General features: G+C 39.0%; 1 protein-coding gene across 1 annotated transcript; it reads left to right on the forward strand.

Annotated features, from left to right (window-relative positions):
* Window positions 1-256: 256 nt before the first annotated feature.
* Window positions 257-11,666, forward strand: LOC147165184 (fibronectin type III domain-containing protein 7-like). Its single transcript, XM_086089653.1, has 14 exons — window positions 257-348; window positions 499-514; window positions 712-969; window positions 1,239-1,499; window positions 2,839-3,099; window positions 3,360-3,623; window positions 3,790-4,044; window positions 4,135-4,392; window positions 6,463-6,717; window positions 6,835-7,089; window positions 10,791-11,051; window positions 11,175-11,204; window positions 11,332-11,367; window positions 11,477-11,666. The coding sequence occupies exons 1-13, from the start codon at window positions 295-297 to the stop codon at window positions 11,364-11,366; spliced, it is 2,463 nt and encodes an 820-aa protein (XP_085945779.1). The 5' UTR covers window positions 257-294; the 3' UTR covers window position 11,367; window positions 11,477-11,666.
* The last annotated feature ends 6,940 nt before the right edge of the window (window positions 11,667-18,606 follow it).

Raw genomic sequence — 18,606 nt, forward strand, 5'->3', positions numbered from 1 at the left:
ACTCCTAAATAAAACCTCAACATGTTATTTTTTTCCACCTCCAGTTTTTAAACATGCTCATGCTATGTAAAGTGACCTCAAGTACTCTGAAAATTCCAGTCCAGTTTTTTAGTCATGTGTCTGCTTTGCTATGATTGGATATGCATGCTAAAAAGGCGTGTCTTGGTAGTATATGTATTACAACCAACACAAAGAACAGATCCGTTAAAAAAAAGGTGAATCAGTTAGAGTGAGACACAGTTTTGAATTGAATCATAGCTGATAGAGTGGCAACGTAAAAGTGAGTTTTGAAGAATGAATGCATTGAAGGGTCTGGTTGCTTTTGTTTTGGTGTGTACATGCACACAGGTAAGAAATTTTCTGATGCCTGTTTACTAAAAATCTTGATAAAAGGAGATAAAGTGTAAAGAAAAAGTTATGTACCGACACATGTTAGCATGAATTGTTGATTAATTGAAAGCAACTGTATTAATAATTTCTTTTCACTGGAATTTACAGGCTTCAGCTCAAACGGGTATTGTATTTTTATATATCTATATATATATACATATATATATTATTTTTTTTAACATATGTTGTGTATGTAGTCTATTGATATGAGTGTATATCACCAACAATGTCATAAACATAACAATAATGAAAACATAATTGTGCTTTACAGAAGAAAAAATAATCTATTGTGTAACAAACTTGTTTTACCTCCACTCTCAGTGTTCACAGCATCAGTATTCGCAATAACATCCAGAAGTGCAACTCTGCTATGGGACGCATATCCTGGAGCCACCTCCTACTTGATCACCGTGTCTCAAGAAGGCTCGCAAGACATCGTTGCTTTCATCCAATTTGGTGAAAACACAGTGATGGGCACGGTCAACTCTCTGTCCCCGAACAACTTATACGTCTTCACGGTTCAACCTTTGGATATTAACCATGACCAACTGGACATTATAACGGTTCAGTCATTCACAGGTGAGGTTAACGCATACTTTTTGGGGGGTAAGGTGACATTTATGTGGTAAAACAGGTCACTAATATTATATGTTGTTTTCCAAAATGAATTATTTGGGATCTGATCTTATACTTCCCCTTTTGCTGTAATTTTAAAATATGATGAGGTTAGAACTTTCCGAACATGATGAAAACTGTGTTAAGACATATTTGCATTTACTTTAATTGTAAGAAAGTGTTTCCTCTTCTTAAATGTCCCGACCTGATCAAAACTATTTTTACCATTTCAGCTCCTAGGTTGATGGATCCCATCCAGAATATCAAGCCAAAGGACAGCCAAACATTAATAGTTGAATTTAACTTGGTGACAGGAGCAACTCATTACATTGTACGCATTCAGAATTCTGATGGTTTTTATAGAGAGGACACAGTTTATTCCTCCCCAGCTGAGATCACTTCCCTCACACCGTACACTGAGTATACATTGAGGATCATGGCGGCAAATAGCGGAGGACACAACCAGCCATCTCCCTCTGTGATTGGAAAGACAGGTACAGTTTTGCCACTTTCATGCCTGGGAAGACTTATACAATACATGGGGAATAACACAAAAAGTGTATATTATACAGGTAAAAATAAGTCACATTATACCCCATTCTCAGTAGTGGCCATTCGATCTTCTCTATTGTCTCATAGCACAGTTACACTCACTTGATACATCAACAATGTTCGAGCAACTCTAGGTTTTCATTATATGAAAAATATGACAGGAGCCTTCCGGGATTGTTCTTTATTGTTGGTAACTTTACCGGAGCCTTCTATGTAAAACACAAAGAGTTGACCTCATATTCAGTACACATCCTCCCAGGTCCACCCTCACCCCAGGGGCAACATCTAATCCAGTATCTGAATCGCCTACTGTTTTCACTAGAGATGCACAGGAATGACATTTCTTGCCTGAAAACAAAAAAACGAATATGAGGAGCTCAAGGCTGAAAACTGAAACACTGAAAGAAATTATAATACTTTGAAAAACGTAGACACATTTCCTCGGCTGTGTCATTTTCTGTGAAGGTATGCGTGCAAAATTTACAGGAGTTCAGCAATATCAGACAAATTGTTTTTTAAAGATCTGTTTAGATCAAGTCAAGTCAAATCACAAACGAGCCTCAAAGGGCTTCACGGCATCCCCTGATCGAAGTGCCCATTTGGGCAACATTTTCAGTGGCCAAATTTTAAGTGCATCCATACATGTCACCTCTTATTTTTGTGGATCACATTAATAGAATCAATGTTACAGTTGTTATGTATCTTTTTTTAAATATATATTAGTTGAGCAACATATAGACATTGATAGTTATATATTATGTATTTATATTTAACTTCAGGTTACAAGAGATTTGGATAAAAGGTCTTTTTTTTTTCCTGTGATGAAGTCTGGGGTGAAATTGAATTTGGGTTTTCACGTAACTGTTGAACGTTCCAATTCCAGAGCCGAAAATATGTAGACAGCTTTTATAGTCACACATTTAATATGCTATAAACTCACTCACTCCCTCCCTCCCTCCCTCCCTCACTCACTCACTCACTCACTCACTCACTCACTCACTCACTCACTCACTCACTCACTCACTCACTCACTCACTCACTCTGTCTCTCTCTATCTCTCTATCTCTGTTTCTCTCACTCTGTCTCTGTCTCTGTCTGTCTCTCTCTCTCTCTCTCTCTCTCTCTCTCTCTCTCTCTCTCTCTCTCTCAGGATGACTGAAGCCATAAATGGAGCTACTGTATCAAATAATTGTGCTTTACACCAACCGTAGTCTTTGGTGAGACTGTACTTGTATTTTACAAACCACACATCTCATCAAGTTTTTTTCCCCTCCCTTACAGTTTTGCCCCCTCTTCAGCTCTACACTTCTTCTCCCAGTAATGATAGCATTGTTATATCCTGGTACCCCATTGACGGTGCTGTCCTGTACACCGTGGCCATGTACGACGTTTTCGCCAACGCAACCATGAAACAAAACACCACCAGCACCAATTTGACACTCTCAGGACTGGAAGCTGGCTCACTCTTCATGGTCATGGGGTATGGTTGGGACGCTGAAGGACGAAAGGGAGAAGGAAGTTTGTACATCAACCAGACAACACGTAAGGAAGCACTTTGACATTTTATATTTGCTTACAGACTCTTCCTAACAGAGGTATAGGTTTAACAAGACTCTAAATGGGAAAAGTCTGATCAGATTCCCTTATCATTGGTAAATTATAGGGCGGAAACTATGACAACTATGCCATTCAGTAGCCTATGTGTTTATTGGCAAACAAAGGTCCAGAAACAGTTATACACATGCAGTCTAACTAGTTTATTATTGGATGCGTCCCTGTGTTTCATCCTTGTGTATTGACAGGACCTCCGACACCAGCTTCCGTGGAAGTCTCTGTGGTGATGATTGTCGACCAAGCTGTACTGTCTGTGTCCTGGGAATTAAATCAGGAGGTCTATGGCAACGTAGAGTACTATGTGATGAGTGATCAGAACCTCACATGTAACACCACATCCAGCCCCTGCAACCTCTCACCAGTGGGCTGTGGAGAGGTGCACACTATCCAGGTTATATCTTCCAATGAAGCAGGGCCCGGCTACCCTTCAATTCCTGTTGAGTTCATTACCTGTGAGTATGAAAACTTTGATTTCCACAAGACCTTTTCTCAATCCTTGTCACCTAGAACCACAAAGATATCTTGTATAAATGCTAAGAGACAAATGCTAACACAAACATTTTCAATATTGTTCCTTTTTTTTTTAAACGATGTGTAATTGTCATCTGTCCCTCTCAGTCCCTTGCCCACCCAGCTCTTTAGCCTTGGTGGAGTCAGTGGAAGGAAACTGCATTCTATCCTGGGATATGGAACCCTATGCAGATAGCTACAGGGCCTACATCAAGAAAGGTGACGGCGGTGAGGTAACATGCAATACTACCGGCAACAATTGCACCTACCACTGCCAATGTGGCTACATGTTCCATATGTATGTGTTCGCCTACAACTATGCTGGCTCCAGTCCTCCAGGACCTGAAGTCAACTATACCACATGCAAGTCACGTCTCATGCACGACAAGTCTGTTCCTCTTTCTATTAACCTGATTTGCCTGTGTTAAGTTGCGTGCACCATGTCTTTGTCAGTGCCCTGTTGTCCAGAGGCTGTGTTCGTCTCCCTGGTGAGCACGGAAACTCTGGATATCACATGGACAGCATCTCAGGGAGCAGATCTGTATGAGACTCGAGCGGCAGATATTTCAGAAGTCATCCTGTGCAATGACACTGCACCGGTGTGCGCTCTCTCTGACCTGAGCTGTGACAGTGCCTACAGTGTGATTGTGACACCCTGCAACGACATGAGCGGCTGTAATCGTGCATGCAAAGCTCACACCAAAGATACAGGTAGACCACATATACATAATATGAATCAAATAATGAAGAATAATATGACACAGTAATCAATGAAAACAAATACTAAAAGTACTATTACCATTTTCTGATTACTAGTGGTTATGTTTTGTTGGAACTCCTGCTATAAACTACACATCCTAAAAAAAATTACTATTAGAGTTGATAGGGTAGATAAAAAGTAGGGGTGTCGTGCGATACAATTTTTAAATCGTAATTAATCGCATGACTTCAATAGTTAACTCACGATTAATCACAAATTTTATTTCTGTTCTAAATGTACCGGTACAATAAAATGTACAGTACAATAAAATATTTTTTTTATGGTTAGGGTTAGGGAAAATGTAGAAAATGTAGCACTTACTGGTCCTTGTAAACAAAACACAATAAACATGAATGGATTTTTTTTGTATCACATTTGATACAGTCAGTTACATGATCAACTATTCTATTTTATAAAACAAAACATTACAGTACACAAAAATAGCAAACACATTTTTAATTCCAAACATAAAAAAAACACAATTTATTATAAGATAAACAATATTATTCTGCACTGCAAAAATCAACTATCTAACCTAGACTTAAACTCTTATATCAAGCCATAAAGCCTTATTGATCTTGTTTTGAGAATAATATACTATGCAAGAGCAGAATTTCTAAAATTATTAATATTGTTTTAAGATTATTTGTCTTTTATTTCTTACGTAGTTTGTAAATCCTAAAATTTGTTAATTTGTATTCACAATAAGTGCCTCTGTTTTATGCCATAGTTATATGTTTTCAGAGAATTCTTAGCTGTAAAAACTTGTTTTAAGTCCTCCTCGTAACAAGTGATACACTGGTGACATTAGAGCTACTATCATGCATCATTGAGAAATTGATCAATGGAACAGGAATACTTCAGTTTTGAAAGCTATCTCTCCTTGTTCAGGCTGAGATCCACTTTGGGTTTCTCTCAGTAGACGTGGGTAAAATGGACAGTGGAGTGTTTGCATCTCTTTTGCCATGTTGGGAAATGATCAAGTCCATCCTTTGTCAAATCAGGGTGGTGCCAAAGCAAAGTTAATGCTGCAAGAGATTATCAAGTGTTATTATTCATGAGTTGTGTTAATTTACCTGTGTAAATCAGCCAGTTTAACCTTACAAACCTGCTGTGGCAAGTTCGATATGCACATTTTTAACCCCCTACTCACCCCAGTAACTTCTCCTATAGTTGTTTCAATAAGAAAAATGAATTTGTTTCTGACCTAAATAATTGTAAAATTGGTAATGTTCTCCTTGAAAACACAATTGTCTCTTTCTTTTATGTTTTGTTGGATAGTGAACAAATGACTGCCCTCGAGTGGATTATATATTACACATCTGGCTAGTTAAGAAAAAACAAATAAGACATCACTCTAATGATGTAGCAGTGATTATCAAACTTTTTACATAAACACTTCCGAAACTACTTTGCACTCCAAGTACCACCCTCATAATAGAGTCGCGTATTAGGCATAAGTAAGTGATCAGCAAAGATGAACCAGTTTATTTATTATTTAAAAGTATTTTTAATAGTTGTTGTATGCAACTCTAACATTATGTATAGTTTGAACATTATCATTGCGTTTAAAGATACAAAAATACAAATCTGTACTAAAAGAAGGATTCACTTGAAATCTATTGCACACAAAAAATACATGAAAATTGTACCTGAGGGTCCTAAAATATTAAATACAACTGTATCGAACGCCCAAGGTAAACACAATTGAACTGTACTGAACAAATGTAATGTACTGAATTAAAGACTGCGATTGACTGGCTTGTGAGGACAAGCGGTTAAGAAAATAAATGGATGGATGAATTAAAGAAAGCTTAAGCCTCTGTTACATGATTCTTTATTTACCACTAGAGGAAGCACGTGTACTAAAAGTGGTACTCGTACCACATTTTAGAAAAGCCTCAAAAACTCAAGTATCACATGATACGTTTGTCATAATAGGGTTTAATATCATTTAACCATGCTTATCTATTTTGTTATCTATCATTCTAAATCTGTATCTATTACTTCTTCCTGGCCAGCCCCCTGCATGCCCATGTATATCCAGCTTGATCCCAAAAACTCTTCCTGTGTCAGTGTAAGCTGGACAGCAAACAACCGTGCTGCAAATTACAGCGTGAACGCAGTGGGAGAAGATGGCACACACACCTGCACCTCTTTAGGAAGTAGCTGTGAGATCACAGATCTTCCCTGTGGATCCATCTATGATGTCACCGTCATAGCAATCAGTGCTGCTGGACAGAGTTTAACCAGCTATTCTGAAACACTAGAAACCGGTAAAGAATTCACGCTTTGTGACAGAATCAATGCTGCTCCAAACTGGCAATCAAACAGCTAAACTCTCAATATGCTGATTTGTCATTGGTCACTGTACACATTTTCTTACCCCACAGAACCCTGTTGTCCAGCCAATCCCACCGTGCACCAGGTCACTCAGGCGATGACCAATGTCTCATGGTCTCATGCTAAAGGTGCTTATACATTTCTGACCTCGTTGACATCACCGCGTGGTCATGCAAGCTGCCACACCGAGGACTTCCACTGCCTCATGGGATGCATCACCTGTGGCACAAACTATACAGTCACCATGAAGGCTTTCAGCCACAGTGGGCGCAGTGTCAACTGCACCTATCAGGGCTTCTCATCCAGTGAGTAATTCTGTTTCCGGACTGTTCATTCATCATGTATGGTACAATGCAGTAGGAATAGACCAATTATCGGCCGGGCATTTCGGACATATTCAGACAATTTTTACTGTCTGCGAAGATCTTTTGAAACCGTTCACGAACCCTGATGAAAACCCCAAATTAGCCGCATTTTCATTTATGGATTTATTTAAATTTCCACTTTAGAAATACATATGCTGACACACTGGGGTGTTTAAAAATAAAAAAAATTATATAATGAAATTAAGAAATTATGCTGAAAACTTTATCTCCAGTAGAAAACTTTAGGAAACTATCTACTTGCTTAGTTTGCTGATGACTCTGGAAGCTCCCTGCAATTTGTGTTAGAACTTTAAACAAAGCTGTCAATTCTTTGCATGTTTAAGATTAAAACAGAAAAATATACTTTTTTTTGTGTGTAAATTTTGATGATAATATTTTACTTTTACTGAAAATGAATATCGGCTTGAAACATTGGTTATCGGTCTCCTTGACTACTAATAATTGGTATCTGTGTCGGACTTGAAAAAAACATATCGGTCTATTACTACAATGCAAGTTCAAATGGAAGCTGTTGAATATATTCTGACTTTTGACAAAACACAGGGTAGTCACATGACTGACACATAGCGATGAACAACCATTCACACTCACATTCACAGCTACAATACAGGCCAAAAGTTTGGACACACTTTCTCATGCAATGCATTTTCATGAATATTTTACATTGTAGATTCTCACTGTAGGCATCAAAACTATAAATGAACACATGTGGAGTTATGTACCAAAAAAAGGTGAAATAATTGTAAACATGTTTTATATTCTAGTTTCTTCAAAATAGTCGCTCTTTGCTCTGATGATTTTTATGCACACTCTTGGCATTCGCTCGATGAGCTTCAAGAGTAGTCATCTGAAATGGTTTTCCAACAGTATTGAAGGACTTCCCAGAGGTAAAAATGCCAAGAGTGTCTAAAGCAGTAATCAGAGCAGAGGGTGGCTATTGGGAAGAAACTAGAATCTAAAACATATTTTCAGTATTTTCACTTTTTTTTTTAAGTACATAACTCCACGTGTTCGTTCTTACTTTTGATGCTTTCAGTGAGAATCTATGAAGTAAATAGTCATAAAACTAAAGAAAATGCATTGTATGAGGTGAGTCCAAACTTTTGACCTGTACTGCACACCAAATTTGTTGTCTTCAATTATCCAAACAAACATGTTTTTGAACAGATGGAAGCCAAGTGTACCTTGTGCCTAATATACTGCAGTATTGGCTGTGCAGCCTCATCTGTGTAGTTGACAACGGCAGCATCTAGTTACTTAAAAGAAAAACAAACAACAACAACACTCTTAGACAACCACTTTGTAGCCCAGGAGTGTCCAAACTTTTTTGAGGGCCACATACACAAAAAATGGAAGGCCACAACAGCCACTTTAACATTATTTGACTTTCATTTATTACAGATGCTGAAATTAATCAAGTAAGGAATTAACACAAAAACACGGTCATCACCTAAACTTGAATATCTTTAGAAATAATTAACCAATTATTTTTATTTTTCAGATTTACCAAGAAGATTTAATGTTCTAAGAGTCTACCAAATTTGACCTTCGATATGCCATGGACTACCGAGGAAAATACATTTATAGTTGAGGCATATTTTCGGCTGAAGTCTATCCACGCAAAGAACGGTTCGGATGTCGTGAATTTCCTGTCCACTCAATGATCTACAGATGGGTCAATAAATTCAGAACCTAGAACCTATGGGACTGTGCATAATCTCAATGGTAAAGACACCAATAGACAATCACACTCTGGACGACTGAAATCATCAAGGACGCCACACAACATTGCTGCAGTCAGAGACTCTGTTGTCCGCAGCCCAAGCAAGCCTGTGCATCGGCGAAGTCAGGAGCTTTGGATCAACCGGGAGTCTGTGCTGAGAATTTTGATCGCAGATGTGTCTGTTAGTGTCTTTACCATTGAGAATATGCACAGTCCTATGGGTTCTGAACTTGTTGACCCATCTGTAGATCATTGAATGGACAGGAAATTCACGACATCTGAACCATTCTTTGAATTGCAATTGAGCTGCGTGGATGGACTTCAGCCGAAAATATGCCATCCATCCATCATCTAGCGCTAATGCGGGGTCGGGTCGCGGGGGAAGTAGCTTTAGCAGGGAAGCCCAGACTTCCTTCTCCCCAGCCACTTCAACCAGCTCCTCCAGCGGGATCCCAAGGCGTTCCCAGACCAGTCGAGAGACATAGTCTCTCGAGCGTATCCTGGGTTGTCCCCGGGGCCTGCCGCCGGTGGGACTTGCTCGGAACACCTTTCCCGGGAGGCGTCCAGGAGGCATCCGAACCAGATGCCCGAGCCACCCCAACTGGTTCCTCTCAATGCGGAGGAGTAACGGCTCGACACAGAGTCCTTCCCGGATGGCCGAGCTTCTCACCCTATCTCTAAGGGAGAGCCGAAAATATGCCTCAACTATAAATGTATTTTCCTCAGTAGTCCATGGCAACTTGAAGGTCAAATTTGGTAGACTCTTAGAACATTAATTCTTCTTGGTAAATCTGAAAAATAAAATTAATTGATTCATTATTTCTAAAGTTATTCAAGTTTAGGTGATGACCGTTTTTTGTGTGTCACCCTGTACATTGTAAATATTTTTTGGGTAATGTAATAAACTGTTACATGATAGGCTTCTGTTAAAGTTGACAAGGCAAATAGTTAAGGATTTTTCAAGATTTTGGGGTGGCCCATGGCCCTGTATCGTATTGGACTAGATCCACCCCTGCACTTAAGATAGATGAATCCCATCTCCACATTCAAAACCAAAACAAGCGCAAACTGTGGAACTTGAGGATCATTAATGTGATAAGTTCACTAATCGGACCTTGAAATAGAAGAAAATGGAACAAACCCTTTTTACTTAATAGTTAACTACAGTATATTTATTCACCACATTGTTTTGAAGAGTAATTGTTTTGTTTTAGTCATAATTTTAGAAAAATTCTACATTATATAAACCAATTTGTTATGGCACCTACAGTAACATAATGAGGGCGCAAATTGTCTCGCTCTTGTTCCGTCTCTCCTACTGTATTTGGGCTCACTTGGTTTGTTTTGCTCTGCCTGACACTCTTACACTTCCTTTATAGTGCGCCCCCTTGTGATCTGATGGATGAGCCGCAACTTTGTATTAGCCGCAGGGTCGAATGCAAGTGAAAAAAAGTAGCGGCTTATAGTCCAGAAATAACTGTATTTTTTATTTTTTTTTACACCCTCCCTTCTCACTTCACCTACTTCTACCTTTTTATTTTTTTATTGCCTTTTGGGGCCGTGTCAAATACTATTTGTAGTATATGCCATGGGCCACCTAAAAATGGATAGTGAGCCACAAATGGACCCCAAGTTGTATTTTGGACTCCACTGTTGTAACCACTGCATGGAGTGTTATGTTAATCATCAACCTTTTTCTTCTTGCTTTTATTTAGAAAGGCACAGTCAAACAAACAACACTGAGTTGACATAATGAACCACATTCATATAAATGTTTCTAACATCGCTCATCACTCTACTTTCACACATGTTACAGATGTGTTTTTTTAGACATTACATTCATTAAGTATGAGAACCACAATATGCTGGTCACTGCCTCATTGTCTCTGTCTGGCAGGTGCATGTTGTCCATCAGGTGTAAGGATGTACAAGATGGCTGGAAACGCTTTGCGGCTGCAATGGCGCACCACTGGCAGCAGCCACCGTTACATAGCCGAAATAATGGGCAGTAACAACAACTACAACCATACTACATCTGCAGGAGAGAACAGCTGTGATATTGCAAACGTCCAATGTGGAGACATTTATCATGTAATGGTGGCTCCACTGACACCAGACGGCAGCAAAGTCTCATTCTGTGCTCAGAGGGTTTATTCAGGTATGGTGGCATAATACTGACTGCCTAGACTCATGAAAAATCATTCATACCTCAAATGTAGTGCTTTGTGACTAAAAGATATGAAACATTTTGGCTGATTTTATATAATTTTGCATCTTTCAGTCACTTGCACAGGTGGTGATGTTGGTACAGGTAAGTGTGTTTTGTAACGAATACATTCATTTTGGTTTAACTATTTTTAATATATTATTGTCTTTAAAACTGATGAGTTTATCATTGTATTTAAAATGTGTTTCTAAATCAACAAATCTACTTGCAGTGATGTACAGAGGCAAGAGAAGTGTGGATCAGTAAGGTAAAAGTACTGTGTATTTTGTATATTGAAACGTTTAAAAAAGAAATCAACTCACACAGTTTTGATATTTAAATGGTGATGTGTAACTGCATCTATTTTGTATCCACAGCCTGCTGTCATGATACAACTATCTCACTGAAACTCATTGTCATCATCAATCTTCATCACCCTTCCTCTTTTGGATACATCGTATCCATGTTTCATTTATAGGTGTTAGACTTTCTGATCAGACACATCATGACATGCGATTGTGTACCTTGTAAACATTTCACTATACTATCTTAACATAACCAAACACAACATCCAGTCGAGGACTTAATTTTGATAAAGCAAAAATTGGTACAGTATATGTTTTGAGATGTATTGCTTAAAAATCACTATACTTGGTAAACAATTTTTTTTCCATGTGCAATTCTTATTGTCTTATCTCCACTGTAAGCAACCAAATCGCACGAGGCTTGGCCAACTCTTACTACATTATTGTGAGTGTAAAAATGAAGCATGCCGTAGCGGAAGCAGCCCTACATGTCCAGAAGGGCTTGGCGACAAATAGGATTTTTCAAGGTTTTTGTTTTTAAATAATGTTACTTTCCTAAAGTGAATCAGACTGTAGTACATCATAATTTAATTGTATTGCATTGCAGAGGCGTGGACTCGAGTCAGACTTGAGTCATGAATTTGACGACTTTGGACTCGACTTGACAAAATGTTAAAAGACTTGCAACTCGACTTGAACTTTACCAACATTGACTTGTGACTTCACTCGGACTTGAGCCCTTTGACAAAACAAAAAGATTAAAATGTATCTAACGGGTAAGTTCCTCTCGGTGTGTGTGTGCATAAGTGTGCGAACTGGGCTGACACAGTGCCATCATTCAGTAATGTCAGAGAGGCCGCAAAGGCGCAAACACACACCGCCTATGCTAAGGCAAACTTCAAAATAAAGCTGACCAAATAATACATTGACACCAATGCAACAGCCTTGGTAGATTTTACTTTGAAGTCTGCCTTTGAAGATCGCCAGCTTGACTACTTCTCTTGAACATTTTCTTGCATTATCGACCTTTTTATTGAAATTACACATTTTCTACCACCATTATCATAATGCCACCCCGAAAGTATATTAAATAGCGAATTTAGGACGTGAAGAAACAGCAAGTTAATTACGCCGTCATTGCACGATACGGTACAAGTACAAGGCGTTCGTGGTTAACTGTTAGCATTAGCATCGAGTGCCTGGCTACCAACAGTATATGACAGCTGTTGCTTGGCTTGCTTGCTATTCTTATTGTGGACCTATGCTACTTTGTAATCCACTCTCCCTGTTTAAACGAAGGGAACGTGCCTTAAATTGCACTTAGATGTATTTTTCATTATTAAAAAATAAATAAATAGAACTGTGCCTTCATATATAATCATTTTATAAAACACTAGCTTAAAAACAAACAAAACATTTAACTCAAAATGTAGAATATGGCCATTTGGGTTTTAGGAACACAACTACAAGTGCAATATAAGGTAAGGCAGGATACATTGTTATTTTGCCTTGGGACCATGTATAAAATAATTATGTATTTTGCCTTATATTGCACTTAAAATTGTGTTCATAAATCCTAATGGCCATATTAGACATTTTGAGTTCATATATATTTTTCTAAATTTAATGGGCAAAAACATTTTATAAAATAAATTAAGACAAAATTCTATTCATCTGATTTCACTTATTATTTTTTAACAATCCGATCCGTGACTTTTGTCATACGTTGCACCTCTAGTTGTTTGGGTACAAAAACTATGAGGTGGTCAACAAAAAATGAATTGCAGATTAGATCACTGATGGAGAGGCAACAACTTCAAACATCGTTCAACATCTGAAGATGCATAAAGAACGGTAAGTAAGCTAATTTTTATTGGTTAATTATCGTTGCTAGCTGCGTAGTTAATGAGACTGTAAACTAATTGGTAACACATTGCAAACACGGCAATCTGTTGCACCACTCTGGGTTCACTCCCTGAGTCTCTGACTCCTACTTTGATGGTCACCTCAAATAATATATTCTACCAGGACTTGAAACTCAAAGTGTAGGACTTGTGAATCGCTTGAGACTTGACTCGGGACTTGTCAGTCTTGACTTGGGACTTGCAAAACAATGACTTACTCCCACCTCTGTTACATTGTAATTGAAATGAATCAAAGTCTGAGTAATTTTACAAGTATTTTGACTGTATTGGATCATATTGTATTGGCCTAATTAATGGAGATGCAAATATGGCTTCCACTCAACACTTCATTTTCTAAGACAAGCCAAAATTCAAATCCACAACCCTTGATGTGAGGTCAAGGGCATCACAACACATTTGAGGCCCTGTGAACAAATATATCACTTTGTCCCACACCACTTCAATACCTCCACCACAAATTGAAAATACTGCTGCATTATTTTCTAGGGTCCCTGTCAGGAATCTTAAAATCGTCTTGACGTTTGATAACAATGACAATGATAACCACTTATCAACTGTGCTGTTTATACACCAATCTTGTGTGTTTATATGTTTGAAATTTGGTAATCAATCCATCCAATCAATATTCATAGGAATTGCCCCAAGTAGGAAGCCTCCTGAATTTGAATGTCAACACAATTGAGTGTCTTTGTGACCATGAACTTATTGTATACTCAGGATGAATTTAACTCTGATGTGTCACGTGGGTTGTACACACCCAATGCACACTTCTTTAAATAAAACAATTTCCCATTATTATGTTTGTTGTATGTTTTTTTTTTTTTTTAATCAAACCTTATGAAGAATAAAATGAAAAGTTTTGCAATACAGGTAGTCCTCAGCTTACGAACACAATGGGTTCACATTAAATTTGGTTTCAAAATAACATTTTATCAAATTGTTTAAAATAATAGAAATACGTAAAAAAAATTAAACAAATTAAACTTTATACCCTATATATACAATCTATATGGTACATAAATTTGATTAAAAAAAACATACATTAAATTACATCAATCAACCATCCATTATCTGAACCTCTTCCTCACAGTACAGTACATACAATTTTTACACAGTATAATGCAATAAAAACTAAATAAATATGATTACTGTACATAGATGGTGGAGGAGCTACTAAATTGAGTTCATGTGAGGCTAAAGAAGTGGAAGGCATTACGTATTTGGTGTAACGGTCTTAGGAAATTATGTTTTCCGACTGTCCCTGAAGTGCACATAAATTGTGATTATGCATATGACAAGTCAAGACTCCGACTGCCGAGTCAGATTCAATTGTTGTCGAAGCTGGAAAGATATTGTACGTTTTGCTACTACGCCGATAAAGAAGACGACTGAGGGTTGCTTTTCATGAATATCCTCCAGGAGAGCCTCTGAATTGTACTCACAGTGTGGCGCCAATTTCAAGTGCATGAAGAGTACGTGCACCGTAGCCAACTGGCCACTGGCCGTGGCTCAGGCTGTGCGGTTCATCGCTGGACAGAGAGGTAGTTGAAATGTGCAAATGGCGCAGTGCTGCTCAGCGGGGTTGTGGCAGAGAGGGGCACTACAGTACAATACTTTACCATAATGTATTATGTGGCGCACACTTAAATATTAACACGCAAAATACAGCTTTTATGGACATCAGTCAGCCTATGTTCGTATCTGCAAATATTCGTAACTCGGGTGTTAGTAACTAGAGGACTACCTGTACTTAAAGCTACTGCCACCTGTTGCCGAAAAATGAAACTACACACACCATTCTTCACAGACAAAATGCGCACATGACATCACATCTGCAGACAGAGGGCAGGAAATTCGAAACCAAATCCAGTCTGAAAACTATTGGCCACAGGCTTGCAGAGTATCCATTGTGAACAGCTAAGGTGTTAATTTACTAATTAGAAGATGTTTCAGTCATTAATGGTCAAATAAAAAGGCTATTGTGAAGATATTTTTGGCCAAATTGTTGAGTTTTAATAACACAGAAGGCAAAATTATGGCTGCCAACATTTGTTTCTCACACTGAGCTCTTTCTCTCTTTACACTAGATAGACAGATAGACAGACAGACAGACAGACAGACAGACAGACAGACAGACAGACAGACAGACAGACAGACAGACAGACTGACAGACACTTTTATTGTCATTGCATAAAATATACAACGTAAGTGCAAGTGCTCCCTTCAATCATAAAACCTGCAAACACCTATCATGCACCTTGACATCTAAAGCAAACACATGACAAAAAAATAGTTTCATATCATATCAATACTTAAGTACTTCAATAAAACACTGTATAAAAGTGCAATAAAAGTTAATTAAACATATGACTATGGTGTATGTTGGTGATTTAGGGAGTTAACGGCTTTTGGAAAGAAACTATTTGTGAATCTGGTGGTGTGGTATCTGATTGATCTGTATCGCCTCCCTGAGGACAGAAGTGAAAAATGATGATGACCGGGGTAAGAAGTATCCGTAATGATGGTCCTGGCTCTTGTATTATAACGGGTGTTAGCAATATCCTGGAGCGGTGGAAAAGGGCAGTCAATGACTTTTTCTGCGGTCCTGACAACTTTTTGCAGTGATATTTTGTCCTTAGCGGTGCAGCCTGCATACCATGAAGTGATGGAGGCCAATGATTGGTTCGAGACATGTCGTCATCAATGTGCAGCTGCGCAAACCACCACCCCGGGAAAACAGCTGCCATTAACGATTAAGAGAGGACAACAATGGCTTCCAAACAGATCAATGCTTGGACTTTTGAGCAAACCTTTTTAACATTATTGAATACAGTTTTCTGGTTGCTGCAATATTCATTCGATGTCTTCAAGCTGAAATAAACAAGCACAAACCATTGTTTGCGCTCTCCATTGTTTTTGCCTGTGTGTGCAGTGCACGCTAGCTGCGGTCGCATTTGCATGACATCACTGGCAAGGTGAGGAGGTGGTGGCCGTAGCAGTGGAGACACACTGCTTTTTGGTGTAGAGCCAAGTAGAGCAGAGCAGAATAGAGTAGAGTAGGGTAGGGTAGATACCGTCGGTGGAAACGAGGCTGTTGGCTACAATGTAAATGAACATACCAGAGCAAGTCGGTGAATGTTTTTGTAGCATTACAAGTGCAATATCTCCCAGATCAAGACAAAAAATGGTCTACATATATGCAGTGAAAGGATATATTCATAATAATAATAGTGTTACCCCACCCACAGAGTGGATAGCCTCCTTTCTAATGTTATAGGTAAGTCTGGCAACAAGGAACAAGCAGGAGTAGTGGCCATAAGAATCATTAAACAGAGGATATGATGGTAAAGTATCCATTGTGCCAATAGATGGTATTCTCATGAGGTACACTTTGAAAGTATGGGAGCTGTATTTTGACATGGAGAGGAGAGCATTACCATTCACTCGCCTCCTTTTTTTGGGACCCATCATCAGTAGTGTTCCTTTGAATCAGTGGGTGTTTCGGCCTTTCAACACCCTCATCAAAGGTGACCAGCTACAGGGTGATCACGCCTGAGCTTGTGTCTTATACCCAATCATAAGAGTTACCCAATTTTAAAAGGTGGTGGGTTATAGCGAGCGGGCAGTGCCCAATCAGGATCTTTCCGCTTTGCCCATATCCACCTGCTGCTTCTCTCGGCTGCTTCAGAGACTGATCTTATTGTCTGCCGCAGAGCCTCTTCATGAATCCCAAGGAGCTTCAACAGGCTAATGGTGGAAGAAGCCACAAACGCTCTGCATCCCACTTCAGCCGGATAGACTTTTGTATTCCACCCTTTCTGTTGAGCGTCTGCTGCCAGGTCTGTGTTGCGCAGTTTCTTGCGCTCATAGGCCTCCTGCGTTGCATTCTCCCATGGGACAGTGAGTTCCATGATGAACACAGTCTTCAGTGAAGATGACCAGAGTACCATGTCTGGCCTCAAGGTGGTAGCTACAATTTGTGGGAAGATTAGCTGTTGGCCAATATCGACAAGTAGCTTCCAATCTCTGGCCGTGGCTAGATGTCCAGCTTCTAGTTTGGCAGAGGGTTGGTTGGGGTTTTTCTGACCTTCTCGGATAAATGTTGGTGCTATGATGGAATTAGTCTTTCTCGGGTATTTGATGGTATTTCTCTTGCTCCTCAATGGCTGCTGCCAGACTCTTGAGGGCCTGGTTGTGCCTCCAGGTGTAGCGGCCTTGTGTGAGGCTGGTCTTACAACCGGTCAGGATGTGTTGCACAGTTGCTGGAGTTGAGAGGGCGCAGGGTGGGTCCTCTCCATACCACTGGTGGAGGTTTTTTGATGGGAGCACATCTTAAGTTGCTCTAATGATGAAGCTGATGTAGCTTGCTTCCATTTTCCAGAGCTCTCTCCAGCTGAGTTTTCTTCCTTCCAGCCCCTCCCACCTCATCCATTGTCCTTGTTTGGCAAGCGAGACAGCCTTAGCGCTTCTTTCCACCTCCTCTTGACGGCGCACCTCTTCCACCACCATTTTTTTCCTCCACGAAAGCCACCAGGAGGCCCCCAAGCTCTATAGTCTCTACCTAGCTCTGTCCTCTCTTTAGCTCTGTAGTCTTGCATGAGGATGATTAAAATGTCCTGCCGTTATCTGTCTCTAATATTTGTTTATTACATGCTCTTTATGCTTAAAAAAAATAAACATAGATAGAAACAAAATAAAATGTGATAATGAGCAGTGGCTGGTGTTTTTGTGACTACATCACTGTGTGAGAATGATTAACAGCTGCCAATCTACCTTTTCCGTTAGCGAGAGTACTAAACAAAACAGACGCCGTAATGGTATCAAAAAGTTATCTCAGCGGCGCGGGAAAACGGAAGAAAAAGAAAACTGAAGAAGAAAAACGTTGAAAGGAGAAAGGTTGGCACTTGTTGGCGGCAAAACTCCTATTTTATTTAATTTTTAACAAGTTTGTTTATTTGTTTTGCTAGCCACTTCGCTAGCCTCTGGCATTTATTTATAGATGTTAATCTTCCCTTGTCCAGCTGCTAGTTCAACTAGTATACTATGTAAATTAATGTAGAAAATGCTTAAAAGTGACACATAACAAGACAAGATACACTGTACATAATTGTTTTATATAAAAACAGATACATTTTAATATTCTGTATTACTGCACTATTACTGTAATTTCACTCATGGTCTATTTGCTTGATAACCTTTGCCATTTGCCAAAACACTGTCAAAGAGGACTGTCAACTTAAGATATTTAATTGAACTGTAGTCTGTTTTGCTCATAAA

This window comes from Leptonotus elevatus, chromosome 11 (assembly GCF_054856555.1).
Source record: "Leptonotus elevatus isolate MCC_2025b chromosome 11, RoL_Lele_1.0, whole genome shotgun sequence".
Lineage (NCBI taxonomy): Eukaryota > Metazoa > Chordata > Actinopteri > Syngnathiformes > Syngnathidae > Leptonotus > Leptonotus elevatus.